This window comes from Saccopteryx bilineata, chromosome 1, assembly GCF_036850765.1.
Source record: "Saccopteryx bilineata isolate mSacBil1 chromosome 1, mSacBil1_pri_phased_curated, whole genome shotgun sequence".
NCBI lineage: Eukaryota > Metazoa > Chordata > Mammalia > Chiroptera > Emballonuridae > Saccopteryx > Saccopteryx bilineata.
The window spans coordinates 57,383,470-57,398,388 of record NC_089490.1 but is presented as its reverse complement, the minus strand read 5'-3'; the positions used below and the strand labels follow the sequence as shown (position 1 = coordinate 57,398,388).

Sequence of the window (14,919 nt, the reverse complement as noted above, 5' to 3'; positions counted from 1 at the left end):
TCTCAAGACTAGAAATTAATTATCCATTTATCTCAATCTTAAGAAAAAATTGAGCAGTGTCTCTTGTAAGGGGGCCGGGGTGTCAGATAGGAGAACAGCTATAGGATGTGACTGGTATAGCCACCCTCATGTCGCTGTGCTACAGTTAGGTTAAGATCCCCAGGAGCTGACCAGCCTGGCACAAGCGCAGGGACCAACTGAGAGCGCCAGGCGGGGGGCAGAGAACCAACCCCAGCTCTCACCTAGACCTCAACATCTAAGACTTATTTGTCCATTTGAGGAACAAGGTGGGAAAACTATATACATCTTTACAATTCTAATATCCTGGTTTTATATTTTTAAAAACTCTACAGAATTATGCTTTATTTCTTACCGTCAAGGTTCCCATTCAGTTTTAGCACATATACTAATCCACTTTATACAAAATAGCCTCCTTAAATACTTTCCTTCACTAATGTATTCTTCCTTTCTAGCACATACAATTAAGATAGTTTTACTTACTTTATTTATTTAATTTTTATTTATTGATTTTAGCAAAAGAGGGAGGGAGGGAGAGAGAGGGGGGGGAGAGAGCGAGAGAGAGAGAGAGAGAGAGGGAGAGAGAGAGAGGAACACAGAGCTGTTCCTATATGTGCCCTGACCGGGGATCGAACCAACAACCTTTGTGCTTTGGGACGATGCTCTAACCAGCTGAGCTCTCCAGCCAGGGACAATTAAGACAGTTTTAGATAAACTTGGAATGTAATATTTGTTTACTATTCCATAAGGGCAAGATCTTCGTTTGTCTTGTTTGATGCTATACCCAAGCCTGGCTTGAGGTAAGTGCATAAAAAAACTATTTACAAAGAAGCCATACTAAAACTAAAATTGTAAATAGAAGAACAAAGTCATAAGCTGGCATCTTTGAACTACACATAAAAATGTCCATGAATCTCTGTGACTTTTTCTAGAGAGGTCCAAAGCTTTCACCAGATTACCAAAGGGGACCCAAAAAACAGCTGCAGAACCACCACGTAAGAAATTTCCAATTACACATAAACAACTGGATAAAGTTAACAAAGCAATTGCTTTGTTAAGTTAAAAATAAAAATCTCCTCTGGCTCTATTTCCAACAAGTCTATCACTAGAACAAAACTGTTGAGATATATAAATAAATCTTATATACTGGCATTCTTATCATCTGAAAATATTCACAATTTTCCTTTACTGAGATGCTTAAAAAAACAAAAAGCATAGTCAGTGGCATACTTTTTGCAGGCAACTGCTGAAGAGTGATAAGTACCTGAGATGCTTACATAAATGGTGTAAATTTCTCATGTATTTTGTATTCATTCAAATAATGGTCCCTTGACTGTAACTTTTGGGCATTCAATAAAAAAAGTTAAGAGAGGCATGAATGTAATTTTTTAAGAGCATCGTATACAGGCCCTGGCCAGTTGGGTCAGTGGATAGAGCATTGGCCCAGCATGCGGATGTCCCGGGTTTGACCCCTAGTCAGGGCACACATGAGAAGAAACCATCTGCTTCTTTTCCTTTCCCTCTCCTCCTTCTCTCTCTCTTTCCATCTCGCAGCCACTGGCTTGACTGGTCCAAGCGTTGGCCCTGGGCTCTGAGGATAGCTCGGTTGTTCTGAACATCAGCCTCAGGCACTGAGGATAGTTCGGCTGGTCTGAGCGTCAACCTCAGGCACTGAGGATAGCTCGGTTGATTGAGCATCAGCCGCAGACAAGGGTTGCCGAGTAGATCCTGCTGTGGGGTGCATGCAAGAATCTGTCTCTCTAGCTCCCTTCCTCTCACTTAAAAAAAGTAGAGATTGTAAATAGCCTGCTATCCTGCTTATCTCCTTCACAGGACTAGAAAAGAGCTTAACTGGAGCAGAAGCAATTAAGACTTAAGAATGCTTAATGAAGGATTTCTTATATAATACCAAAACATAGAAGGTTACTATGAAACCAATCACCTGTTCTGAAGTGTTCTGAATGAAGATGCTTTTCTGTCTAAAGTAGAAATTTGCAACCTTCTCATTCACGGCACACATAAACTAATTACTAAAATTCTGTGGCACCCAAAAATATATTTTTGCCGACCTTATAAAAAAATACATAATTTTGATTTATTCACACCAGATTGCTATTGCTGTGTTGGCTGTTACCATTTTTTATCTGACAATCTAAGGAAAAGAGGTCATTGCCCCGGACTAAATAGTCAGGTATTACATGTTTTAAAATTCCTGTGGCACACCGGCTAAACATCACTGATCTATAGCAATTACAGCCTTGTGGCATTGGAGGGCATGCGTGCAGAGCCTGCAGTCATCCAGCCACTAACGCTCCGGCCACTCAGCTTTCAAAACCTTCCTCCGCTGTATTTCTTACATATGTCCCTTACCTTCCGTTTTTACTTCCACAACTCCACATAAGGTCCTTACATCTCTTGTCTGAAACACTATTCTCACAGCCTTAGCCCTAACCCATCTAACATGTCATTATCAGTAGTTCTCCTGAACACCCAGATCCATTCTTATAATAGCTCTGCTTAAAAAGCTGCAGAAGTTTGTCAGTGCCCACAGAAGAGTATTTCAGAGTATTTGGGACCCCAGCCCTTTCTGGTTTCTCTAGCTAAAGAAAAATACTAGAAAGAGCTGGAAAACTTGGTATGTGCTAACAGAAAAAATAGCTCACAAAATGAGCAGCTAGGAGTTAAAATTATACTATTTATATTTTGAGAAATGAAAACATTTCTCAAAATGAATCTATGAAACACTAGTGTTCCTTGAGATGTTAGCGGTATTCCAGAAAAAACGGCTATCAAATAAATCTGGGACTACTGAGTTAAAAACAAGTTAAATAGATTTCTTTAGAGCTTCTCAAAGCCTTGGCCTGACCTGTGGTGGCGCAGTGGATAAAGCCTCGACCTGGAAATGCTGAGGTCGCCGGTTTGAAACCCTGGGCTTGCCTGGTCAAGGCACATATGGGAGTTGATGCTTCCAGCTCCTCCCCCCCTTCTCTCTCTCTCTCTCTCTCTCTCTCTCTCTCTCCCTCTTCTCTCTAAAATGAATAAAAAAATAAAAAATTTAGAACTTCTCAAAGCCTTGAATATGCTAAGTTCAGAGTAAAACCTCAAGAAAGTAATATGGTAAACACTGTTCCTCAAAGTCATTTAATCACAGTGCCCTTTAGGGGAACATGACCCATGGAAAAGCACAGTCTATGAAACACACTAGTTAAGGAGTATCTGGGAGGAACAGAAAGTGGTAAAAGGGCTAGATCAGGGAACCACGAATCTGTGAGCACCGCAGGCTGGGGGGAAAGAGAGGTTAAAGCACATTGTTCAATTTACTTATGCTTCTGCAATCACAGGCTTCTGCTTTCGTAAGTGAGAATAACACACTGCTTGTCCCAATACCGACGCCAGAGGACAGAAACATGTGGGTCGTTATCTCAGACCCTGTGGGTAAGAAAGGGAGGGAAGTTGCCAAGTGCTGCTGGGCCCTCCCACAGCCATCTAGTACCTAGTCACTTAGTACATGCCTGCATTCAAGGTCTCCCAGCACCTGGCTTTAGCCTATGTTGTTTGTTCAACTGTAAAACAAGAGGGTGAGAAGCCATCACCACTGAGATCCCCTCTAATATGCATATAAAGTTTAATGGTTTTATTTTTAGTTACCGGTATTTCACATTGTTTTCCTACATGCACTGTCTTTACTTCAACAGAACTGGACTCTGCTCTTTTGCAAAAACACTCTGAACATCCTGGCCCTTGTGTGTGTTTGTTTTTTCCTTAACTTTATTTATTTGCTTAGAGAGAGAGAGAGAGAGGAACGGAGAGGAGGAGTGGGGGAGGGAGAAACGCTGATCTGTCCTGTCTGTGCTCTGACTGCAGATCAAACTGGCAACCTCTGTGCTTCAGGATGGTGATCTAACCAACCGACCTGTCCGGCCAGGGCTGGCCCCCAGGTTTTTGCTCATGAAATCTTACAAACCAAATTTCTTTTCCTGTTCATGAAATACTGTTTTTCCAAAGCCCAGCCCAGAAGCCCCTTCTTCCACGAAGTTCTGAGCTCCCCTCACAAAAACAGACTTCCTCTCCCTAACCTTCTCTACCATGCGATTTGTTCCTCCGAAAGCACAGACTTGACAGTTACTGCTGTACTTCAGAGCTTGTCCCCTACTAGGGTAGTCCTTGTCATTCTGTATGTTTCCCACATTAAACACACTTGCAAAGGTAGCACGCAGACGCTCGATGTGCGGCACTCGATCTGTTGGTGCTATCACTGGGCACATGCTCCCTCGTCCTTCGCCCCACTCCCTCGCTGCTTGGAATCCGTTGTCCCTTTCCAGGATGTTTCGATCATTAGCCACATCCTTTCCAGAAGGAAATTAAGGGCCTCACAGTGTAAGTGTGTTGGATATAATATTCTTTACCTTTCTAGAGGCTATTTGTCAAAATGCTTCAATAAATAGCCTTAGTCCACTTGGACTTAGTGACTCTCATGATGAATTTTTATCCTGCATAGTTAGAGTTACAGAGCAACTTCTATGCACTGTGTCAAACAGTAGAGGAGTGGTTAAATAAATTGTATGCTCACAGACTGAAGGCAGCTATTAAAAATCTTGGTATAGTGAAGGTTTTCTCAACTAGCACTGTCAGCATTTTGGGGTGGGTATTTTTGTTGTAGGGGGTTGTCCTGTCCATTATAGGAAGTTAGTAGCATTCTTGGCTTCTACCAGTTAGGTACCCACCAAACCTCCTCCATCAGTTGTTACAATAAAAAATGTCCTCAGATATACATGTCCCCTGAGGTATGGGGAGGAAGGATGCGGGACAAAAATCATTCCAGGATGAGAACCACTGCTTTAAAGTATTTTATATATAGAATATACACAATACGTTAAGTAGAAATGTAGTTATAAAAAGTCTAGTCAGTTTAACTGTTTTATTTTAAAAATACAAAGCAAAAAGGTATGTGTGTATATATGTGCGTATGTGTGTATCCAAGAGCAAGAGAGGAAAGGAGAAAAGGAGAAAGGGAGAAAGGGAAGAAGGGAGGAAGGGAGGAAGGGAGAAAGGGAAGAAGGGAGGGGAGGGAGAGGAGGGAAAAAGGTGGAGGGAGAGGGAGGGGGAGGGAAAGAGGGAGATGAAGGGAGGGAGGGAGAGAATGGAAGGATACAGACCATAAATCTTAGTAATTGTTCCTTAAACAGTAGGGTTCTGAGTGATTTTTCCTTACATTTTCTCCTATAAATATGTATTAATTTTGCAAACAGAGTGGGAAAATCAGCAAATTAACAAATTCCACTATTTATATAAAAGTATATGCTACTAGCTTTACTAAAATAAGGTTATTCTCTCCAAAAATGATGACTTTGAAAAGGAGAAAAATACTTGTTTATACAGTATAAATGTTGCCCAGAATTCAAACTCACTGTCAAACTGTCCAGTCCCTTGAAACTAGTTCTGCAAAGGCTAAGACCACCCAGAGGCCGTGTATTCTACTGAGGGGAAGCGTGGGCCAATGTGAACAGAGTCAGCCAGGCCTCCTAATACTGCTCAGTAGTTAGGAGACGAGTGAACAACCTGGATTTGAGTATACACAGTAATTAGCTGCATCTGCTACTGCACACGTCTGTCACCGTTTAGAACAAGAAGCATGAAAACACACATTCCCCAGCTGCAGGAGGAAATAAGCCAGCACAGTATCTTGTTCACTGCTGTGCCCCACACACAGGCACACAGCAGATGCTCATATGAATTTCACGAATGAATAGCTGTTACAAATATGCTGATTCTGGGTTTGGGACCTACATATGATATCTCATTGCCCCATATCCAAACAATTCTGTAACGGAGGTATTGATATCCCTGTTCTACGGATGGAAAAACTAAGGCTCAGTCAGATCAAGTAACTTGCTAAGGTCACAAGGTTAATAGGTTTCCATTACACAATGACATTTCTAGGAATTTCATTTGCTAATGATATTATCTAGATAAACTCTGAGAACAAGCATAGCATGCTTGCTGAAAATGAAACTATTAGATCATATACCAGCCTCCTTATCCATCCTTCCTATCCCTTCTTGTTCCACAAAGCACTAATCCTACAGACAGTAGAGTATTTCACTTGTTTTAACTACAAAATATAAGAAAAAAATCTTTATATTCACAATCCAGTATTAATTTAACCAAAGATATGTGTTCAGATGTCACATTTTGTTATCAGACACTTCATTATTAAACCTAGAAGTGATATAGGAGAGTCAAGATTTAGAAAAGGGTGATTTAATATAAAAAAAACATAGCTTTAAACACTAAAATACAGATGTGACTAATTAAAATTACCCTATAGCCCTGGTTGGCAAACTGCTGCTCGCGAGCCACATGCAGCTCTTTGGCCCCTTGAATGTGGCTCTTCCACAAAATACCACGTGCGGGCGCTACCTCGATAAGGAATGTACCTACTAATATAGTTTAAGTTTAAAAAATTTGGCTCTAAAAAGAAATTTCAATCGTTGTACTATTGATATTTGGCTCTGTAGACTAATGAGTTTGCCGACCACTGCCCTATATTAAATCTGAACATTTTACTCTCCTTTAATGTGTGAAACTCAACAATTATATTTTTGAGTGAAGAGTACTAAAAAGCCATCAATAAGCCTTTGAGGCTAGGTTCCTGTTGTACCTGCATAAAGACTCAGAATATCATAAAATCCCTGACAGATGTTCCAAAGACATCTACACAAGCATGGCTTTCCCATTTTCCAGTGAGAGCCTGACCATGAATCTCTAGGGAGCATAAATTACACAGTGCCAGAAGTTGGTGCCAACAGACGGCCTCAGCAAGGAGTGCTGTGTCTCCAGTAAGAGGAAAGGGTTAGGGAGGAGAGAGTGAGAGCACAGGAGCGAGATAAGGGCAGTAGAGAAAGGGGAGTGGAAGAGGGAAGGGACAGGCAGGCCAGACCAGGCCACTGTCACCTTTCTCAGCAAGCTGGAGAGCGTCACTCACCTGGTGAGTGCTGTTAGAGCCAGTCATCCAGAAGTGGGGAAAGGGGCCTTTCCTCATCCTCAATACTGCAGCCTACGCAACTCCACCAACCCAAATTATGTGGACCAAAACAGAACAGAACAAAACAAAACACACAGTTGACTTTGTTAAAAGACACTTTATGTTCAGAGGCTAGCAATACATTCCGTTTTACCAATTACTTCTGAAATCAAGTTAAACTCCGTTAAATAGACTGAAAGTATTATGTCTGTTTTGTAAAATACTGGTAAATGAAATTTTCTTTTATAAGGGAACTATTTTAAAGAATTTAAAAACACTGCCAGAAATACTTTTAAAAAAATCTAGCTAAAAAAAGCCTATCTATATGTGTTTAAATTCCTTTAAATGTTTAGAAAAACTGGAGCTCAAACAGTTAATACAGAAACGAAACACATGTACATAAGGGTCCTCTATAACCACAATTCAAGTATCTGAGGTAGGGCTTCACAGTTTCCAAAGCATTTACACTTGTCTAAGCCTCACCATGGCCTTCTGAAGCAAGTAGGAAAGTAGGAGGGATGTCATTTTATTTTGAGCTAAATAGGCCCACAGTGTTAAGTAATTTTTTGAATCAAGTTTCAAGCTTGAAAGGTAAAATGAAAACTAGAATGTAGGTCTTTAGGCTCTACAATAAATGCTATCCAATTTTCCACCTCAAAAATTAGTGAAAAAGACACCTGGAAACCTAGAAATTTGTATTTCTTTATAAAGCATGCTCTAAATTGCTATACAAGTACCTACATATGGTAAATACTCTTAGATTTATGTCTTATGTGAGAAGAGTGAGTACTGCAAAGACAAATAAGTTCAGGCCATCCTTAATTTGTGAAGGTCATTTTTTAGAAGAGAAAGAGGAGGACTACGGGGACAACAGGAAAGAGAAACACTAGAAAAGACCACAACTTTACCATATTAAGAATATTCAGAAAATTTTCAGAAGAACTGGGAGCTCCTGGAGAAAGAGCTCAGTTTGTGAGGTCTTTAACTTTTATACGGTCTAGAACTATTACCATAAACATAAATATTTACTTCAGATACTTATAAAGTCCTGAAATTACTAGAAATAACTTTTGATGATTACAGAAAGTATGTATGTTCAGTTATCCAGTTCACTCTTTTAAAAAACTTTAGAATTTCCTACTGCTTTCAAATTTCTTTAGAAGAAATGGGGCAGATATCCATTTAAATTACTTTATTTCAGTTGCCTGAGCTAGGGCTCTTTTTTCAATGAAACATTTTCTTTTGCTATCTTTCCTGCCTCATTCAGTTCAGCCTTACTCAAACTTCTTGTACAGACTACACCAGCATTTCCCAAAGTGTGTACTACTGAGGACCACTAGTGAGACAGCTATTAGTAAATGTTAATGTAAACAAATAAAAACAAACAGAATCTTACTAACCAATACAAAAGAACTCCCCTTGGAAAACCACTATAGACATTGGTGTATTAAAGGCTCTAAGAAATCCTGCAGTAGAAAAGCATGTAATTTTTTTTAATCCATCTTACCAAATTTATTTTATCCCTATTAAACAAGAAAATCTTCCAATTACCAACTTGGCTACACTGAAACCCAACTCAGTATGAATAACATAACAAAAACATAAAACCCAGTATATACTGAAATATATATATATATAATGTCACATTGATCCTATCAAACCCAGTATATTTGATACATATATAATGTCACATTGATCTTATCAAACTATTAACATTATCTATATTGCAAAATTATTCATTAGTTAATTTTTTTCTTGAAGAACCTTCCTCATCAATTAAAAACTCCACCCAAAGGAAATAATGCCAAAACTAACTACAAATGTATGAATATTTAAATGTAGAGCTAGTACCATTTTAATACCTTTTATCTTTAAATGCTAATTTCTCCAACTGGCTTCTCCAAATTATATCATCCTCTGTTTTATTGAAGAACATCAGCTTCACTTTCCTTAAAAGAGAAAAAACAACAACTCAAAAAGAACTATTTTGATTGCATTTAAAATATGCATGAATAGAAAATCTAAAGGGAAACTAGCATAAATGTTTTTTAGTGCCAATTAGGTAACCAAAAAAAGAAAAAGAAAAAGAATCAAGTTAATAAAATAGCTAGGACTTGAGGAAGCCAAGTTAAAAAATGAATGAGGGAATAAGAACGTGTCTATTAAGGTCCACTGAGTAATCAAGCAATTTAGAATACCTTATACTAATCTAAAAGCCTCACAAAAGATAGTAATTAAAGATAAAATTACATACCTGAGACTGGGTATATTAGTCAAAGCATACTTCAGTATTCTAACCATGGGTGTGAAGCCTGTTCCAGCTGCCAATAAAAAGAGGTCTTCTAATTCTTGGAACTGGGATATTTTAAAATTGCCTTCAGGATTGCTTATGGAAACAAAATCTCCTAAACAATGAAATATAAACTAAATCAGAAAAAAACAAAAATACATCAGGTAAACTGAGAAGGCTACACCTGGCTAAATTTAGAACACTGGTGAGTATCAGGACAAATGCTTAACTTTCAGACATCTCAGTCTTTAAGGTATGTAAGGAGTCTTAAGAGTACTCAGTAGGCCCCCAAGTATGTCTAGATTGTATCACTATAATCAGTTTAATAATGAAGTTTTATTACACTCATTTCCCAACATTATTCTCCCAAACCATCTGGAGTCTCTAATTTACAAACTACTGCCAAGTATATAAGTACAAATTATTAATAAATAAAGGCTCTAAAAATATTGCTAAATTCAATTATAAGCACCTCAACAGCAAAGTCCATGTCTACCTGTCTTGGACAGTACAGGGCAGAGGACAGATATTTGCTACTTACATATTGATTCTTAACAATAGTAATGACTAGGAAGAGAGAAAATTGAAATAAAAATGTATTTTGAAATCTTATGTTAGCAAATGTGCTAACTTCACCTTTATCAAATCTTGGAAAAGACTAATGGATTAAAACAAGGCAAGCTGTTCTGAATTCAATTCCTCTAAAAACAAAGCAAGAAGAGAAACTGTACTTGTAATGTACTACTTCCCAATATAGAACCAAAATAGTAGAGAAAACCATTTTTTGAAATTTCAGAAATTTTCAATGTAATTTAAAAACTAAAAAATAAAGCTGTCCGTATTTAAAAACAATTTGAAATTTTTAAATGGTTGGATGTTTATAATTTTTTCTTTCTTTTAAATAGCAGGATAGTATGAATCATGAATTAACTGATGAATATTAGAAAATAACAGAGCTCTTTGTTATAGTTTGAAAGAGACCATAAGATCAGAATATTCCCAGGATATTACTGAAGAAGCTTAACAGAATGATACTAACTGGGTAACCTGTCCACAGTCCAGTCCTTCCAACATCGTGGAACTGATTACACTCAGGCAAGGTACCTGACGCTAATCAAATTCACAAGAGATTGAAGTATATACACCAGAATGGTCTCTGATTTACAGCCAGGCTATCTGCGTCTAGCAACCTGAACATTACACACCTCATCTACGGTATCTCGTTCATTTCAGATTTGAAAGGCCAAAGTAATCATATAAAAGTTGCTTGGTGAACATGGGATTGACCACAAAGAAGTGGACAAGTTCATAATACAGTTCGTAGGCCACAATGCGGCTGCAGAGTTTCCACTACCAGGCCAGTATACATTCCTCTAAGTGAATCAAGTACTTGTGCCATGTCTGGCTCTCTGGATAAAGTTGGGAAAACACTGATATTGTGGTTTATGCTTTTCTTTTCCATGTTTGAGGCTAACTTTCCACCTTGCTCTGTTCACTCAATCTCTATAAATAGGATATAACACCATTGGTTAATTTCTACCTGCTATATTACAATCCTATGTCAGTATTTCACAACATGATAGTCATCTTCACTAGGTTAGTTCATGTTCCAAAATTCGTGAGGTTCACATTTATAGCCAATATTTTCATTTATGTAATCAAATGATGACTAATCACATCATTATATGTAAATTTCCAAGCTTAACTTTCAGCAAATGACATAATTTTCTGTATTTCTAAATTTTAGTGATCTACTTCACTATTACTCCAATATACTGCTAACACTGCGGGAAGAGAGAAGAACATTTTTACTGTTAGGCAAAGGCAGTGAAAAGTTGAAGACAGAAAAAAGGAGTAAAAGATTCTCTAATCTTAATAATTTTCATTATATTTCCTTTCAGTCATTCTTTCAAAATACACTATTGAGAGCCTATAATGTTCCAACTGCCGTGCTACGTGCAAAAATACAAAGATAAGTAAGACACTCTACCTTTAAATGCAAAGTCTTGTAAAGAAGAAATATTATTTATTCTTATCTTAGAGCTTGGAACAATGTTAGGTATTCCAGGTGTTCAGAGGAGGAGAGGAGATGCAGAAAAGAAGTTCTATTTTGCTTAGTTCTTTGAAAAGGGCACTTTATAGGACGGGGTTGACAGGCCCTCGGTGAGGCATCTGCGTGCACCAATGAAGGAGGACGACACACTGTGGGACTTGGATACTAGAGGATCTGTCCACTGAGAGATGAAGCTGAAGGGAGGATGAGTCTTTGCAGGTCATGCAGGGGACTGAATCAGTTAGGTAATGGGGACCTGGCAGAGATTTCAAAGCTGTAGAGCGATGTGGTTAAATCTATCCTCAGGGAAGTTTGGAAAAAGAACTAGAAAACGCAGATTAACTAGGAAGAGACTCCAGTCAGTGGCAACTAACCAGTTGGCAACAATCAGTTAGAGGTCAAGAGAGAAATGATGAAGGCTTGATCTATTCAGTTGATGAATGGAGAGAAAAGAAAAATTAGAAAGTCACTGAGTCACTGGGAGGCAGACTCAGACACAGTGCCGTCTGACTGGATTGGGAGGGAGAAAAATGAGAAGACTCAAAGATGGCTCAAGTCTCCAGACTGGGCCAAGAATGAACAGTACTTTATGACTTTGGTTGCAGACATGTTGAGTTTAAGATATTTGATAAACTCCCAGATGGAGATAACTAGACTGCAGGATAACATGTGATCCAAACTACAACACAAATGAGGTAAAAAACAACAACAACAAAAATAATCCAAAATACTAACCAATCTGAAGACGATCAAGCTGTGGTGTGAAGAGTCCAGCAGGATAGATTTTGATCAGAAAGTAGATATATTTGTTGTTGGGAAGAACTGGTTCCTTGAACTCTGAGAGCAAGGATTCAGATACTGGTGTATATGGCTTCACTATTTCAGTACCTAGAAAAAGTCATGATGAATAAATTTAATTCTAAATATCTAAAAAACTCTGAATGAAGATAAACATATTTTATGATACAATCTATATATTTAAAACTATATACTTAATGTTTATATAATTCTAACTATATGTTCTATATGTATATAGTACAGATATATATACCCCAAGCCTATATGTGCTGAAATTATTTTAACAAATCAATATTTTATCCATAATATAAACAATCTGTTTTTATTAAGTATGTCATAAGACTGGCATTTATGTTAATAAACTTAGACAATCATTTACTCTATCAGAATATAGCATTTGTAATAGGTCACAACAAAAATGACATCAAATGTTTACACAGAGATTTAAGAAGGTACTTACATAATAATTTCATACATCAAATTTTTAGCAATTGTTACTGACCATTTATTTGGGTGTGAGGAAGGGAAGACTTTCACATTTTACTTTATACACTTTGAATTGTTTTAATGTTTAATATAGTACATATTGCTGTAGTAACTGAATAAAAAGAATATTAATCCAATTACTTTTAAGAATACATTTAATAATTGGATAAAATTAATAATAATTCTTGTCATATTTTAGCTAGCCAAATTCCAAAGAAAGAGGAATCATCATACATTTGAAAGTCAACAATCCCATGCATGGCTGCTTGACATACACATACACAAAACCCATCTATCTGTAAATTCTGTAACACTGACAATAGCTGCACTGGGGAGGAGAGCAGCTATTGAATTAGATGGCGTTGGGTGAGGACAAGAAAAACTTCCTAGTGCCATCACAGTAGACCATATCCACCAAATCCTGCCTGGAAACACCAGAACTGACATGAGAATGTTACCTTTTGCAACTTCAAAAGGCCAGGAAAAGGCAAGACATCAGTAAGAAGGATATTTCAAACAAATAAATGAGGTAATTATAGGACGAAAAGAAGGAAAAAAGAATCCACACAGTAAGAAATACATTTACAGATCTTCTTAAACTGGTAGCACATATAATCATTCATAATCATCACTAATCTTGAAATGTTATAAATTCAACTTCATAAATGACACACTATAAGTGGCTCCTAAGAGATGCTGTTAAGTGTTTCTAGGAGTGGTCTTCGCGGAGGGGCATTTGTATACTCCTTCACCTCTTTCCTCTAAGGCTTTGCTAGTAATAAATTACAACACTGGTGAAACCACCTCTGTGACTGGTGGCAATTTCTCTGTTCCATGCAATACTGTGGCATGGCTGTGGTTCCAACATGTAGGAATACTGCATCCACAAACCTAGAATCTGGGCATCCCTAAGTCTTGCAGTCCCAGAGCATTTAAAAATAATCTAAGTGGGTACTTCCTAAAGAGATCAGTAGTGATTTTGAACTGCTTATAAAAGAAGCCTCTACGTGCCTTACCTGTAATAGTTAGCTTGAGGTAAACATGTTGTCCAATTGGCACCTGAAGGTGAGTGCTTGGTGGCAGCATCAAGCAGAAAAGCTTCGTATCATGAGTAACATCTTCCTTGGAAATCAACTGGCACTTTCTGTAGTACAAACCTAAAAAAATGATTCATTTTCTCTTACTGATGAATAAATTAAGAATAATACTAGACATACTAAGTGAAAGCACAGATTCAGCTTTTGCTCTTTAGTTGAACTTGAATTTTGCTAAAAGGCCTATATATTTTTTAAATTCATCAGTATTTTGACAACCTAATAGTGTTCATTTTTTCCATTTTATTTCCTGAGATACTTATTTTTTTAAAATCTGTGAATACATCTGTAATTTGAAAACAAACTTTATAAAATGAGTATTATACTCCTCATATCAGTTATTATAGAATGTTAAAAACATTACATTCTAAGAAATTAAAACCTAATTTATTTCTTAAATTCACTGTTTTATAATTCTCTTTCAAAAGCCTTATATTAACAAATTATATGCTTAAATTGTGGATGTGAAAAATATTTGACAAGCAACAAATCTACATTCTAAATTCCTTTCTTATAGAATAGAAAAGTTCTGAAACTCAATACTGAAAGTTTAACATTAACATTATTAAATAAGTTTAGAAATATTTATTTAATAAAAGCATGAAAAATAAACATTCTCGTGTCTCCATGTTTGTATATTGTATTACATATGTATATGAATTATAGACCATTTTAACTGTCAAAAATGATTAAAACAAAAAGTATGTTTAAGAGTATAAGTTCTGATTATCTGAAAAATCAATTTAAGTAAAAACCTGAAGATGTCAAGTTTGTGGTACTAAAATACAAACAAAAGATATCAAGTAGTTCTAAGAATACCAGAAATTATGAAATTAATATCCTAAGGTCAGAAAATATTATTTGTGTATAGAGCAAAATACTACCCCCTGGGTTAGAAAAACTTGTTACAGAAGTTCTGAAACTGTTAATCTTTTCACTTCTAATACTCTTTTGGGTGTAAACAGTATACCACAGTAGACTGACAATAGTGGTTTGTTTCATTATTTCCTTAGAATACAGCATTTATAGAGATGTATCAAAAAACCCTGGAAAAGCATTTCTTAATTATGTCCTCTTTTTTTCAACCTAAAAATATTTAAGTATGTGCCAAAAGATTTATCCAGATCACAGGACATGAAAGCCCCATATATATATA

At 36.9% G+C, this 14,919-nt stretch overlaps 1 protein-coding gene across 2 annotated transcripts in view; it reads right to left on the bottom strand.

Moving 5' to 3' along the window:
- The window catches only part of CYB5R4 (cytochrome b5 reductase 4), a 140,145-nt gene that overhangs the window by 50,337 nt on the left and 74,889 nt on the right, over positions 1-14,919 (bottom strand). For both annotated transcript variants that reach the window (XM_066254151.1, XM_066254159.1), the window contains exons 11-14: positions 13,686-13,826; positions 12,121-12,273; positions 9,297-9,447; positions 8,905-8,991 (exon numbers count right to left, since the gene is read on the bottom strand). In XM_066254151.1, the coding sequence (XP_066110248.1) occupies positions 8,905-8,991; positions 9,297-9,447; positions 12,121-12,273; positions 13,686-13,826 (532 nt within the window). The remainder of the gene's footprint in view (positions 1-8,904; positions 8,992-9,296; positions 9,448-12,120; positions 12,274-13,685; positions 13,827-14,919) is intronic.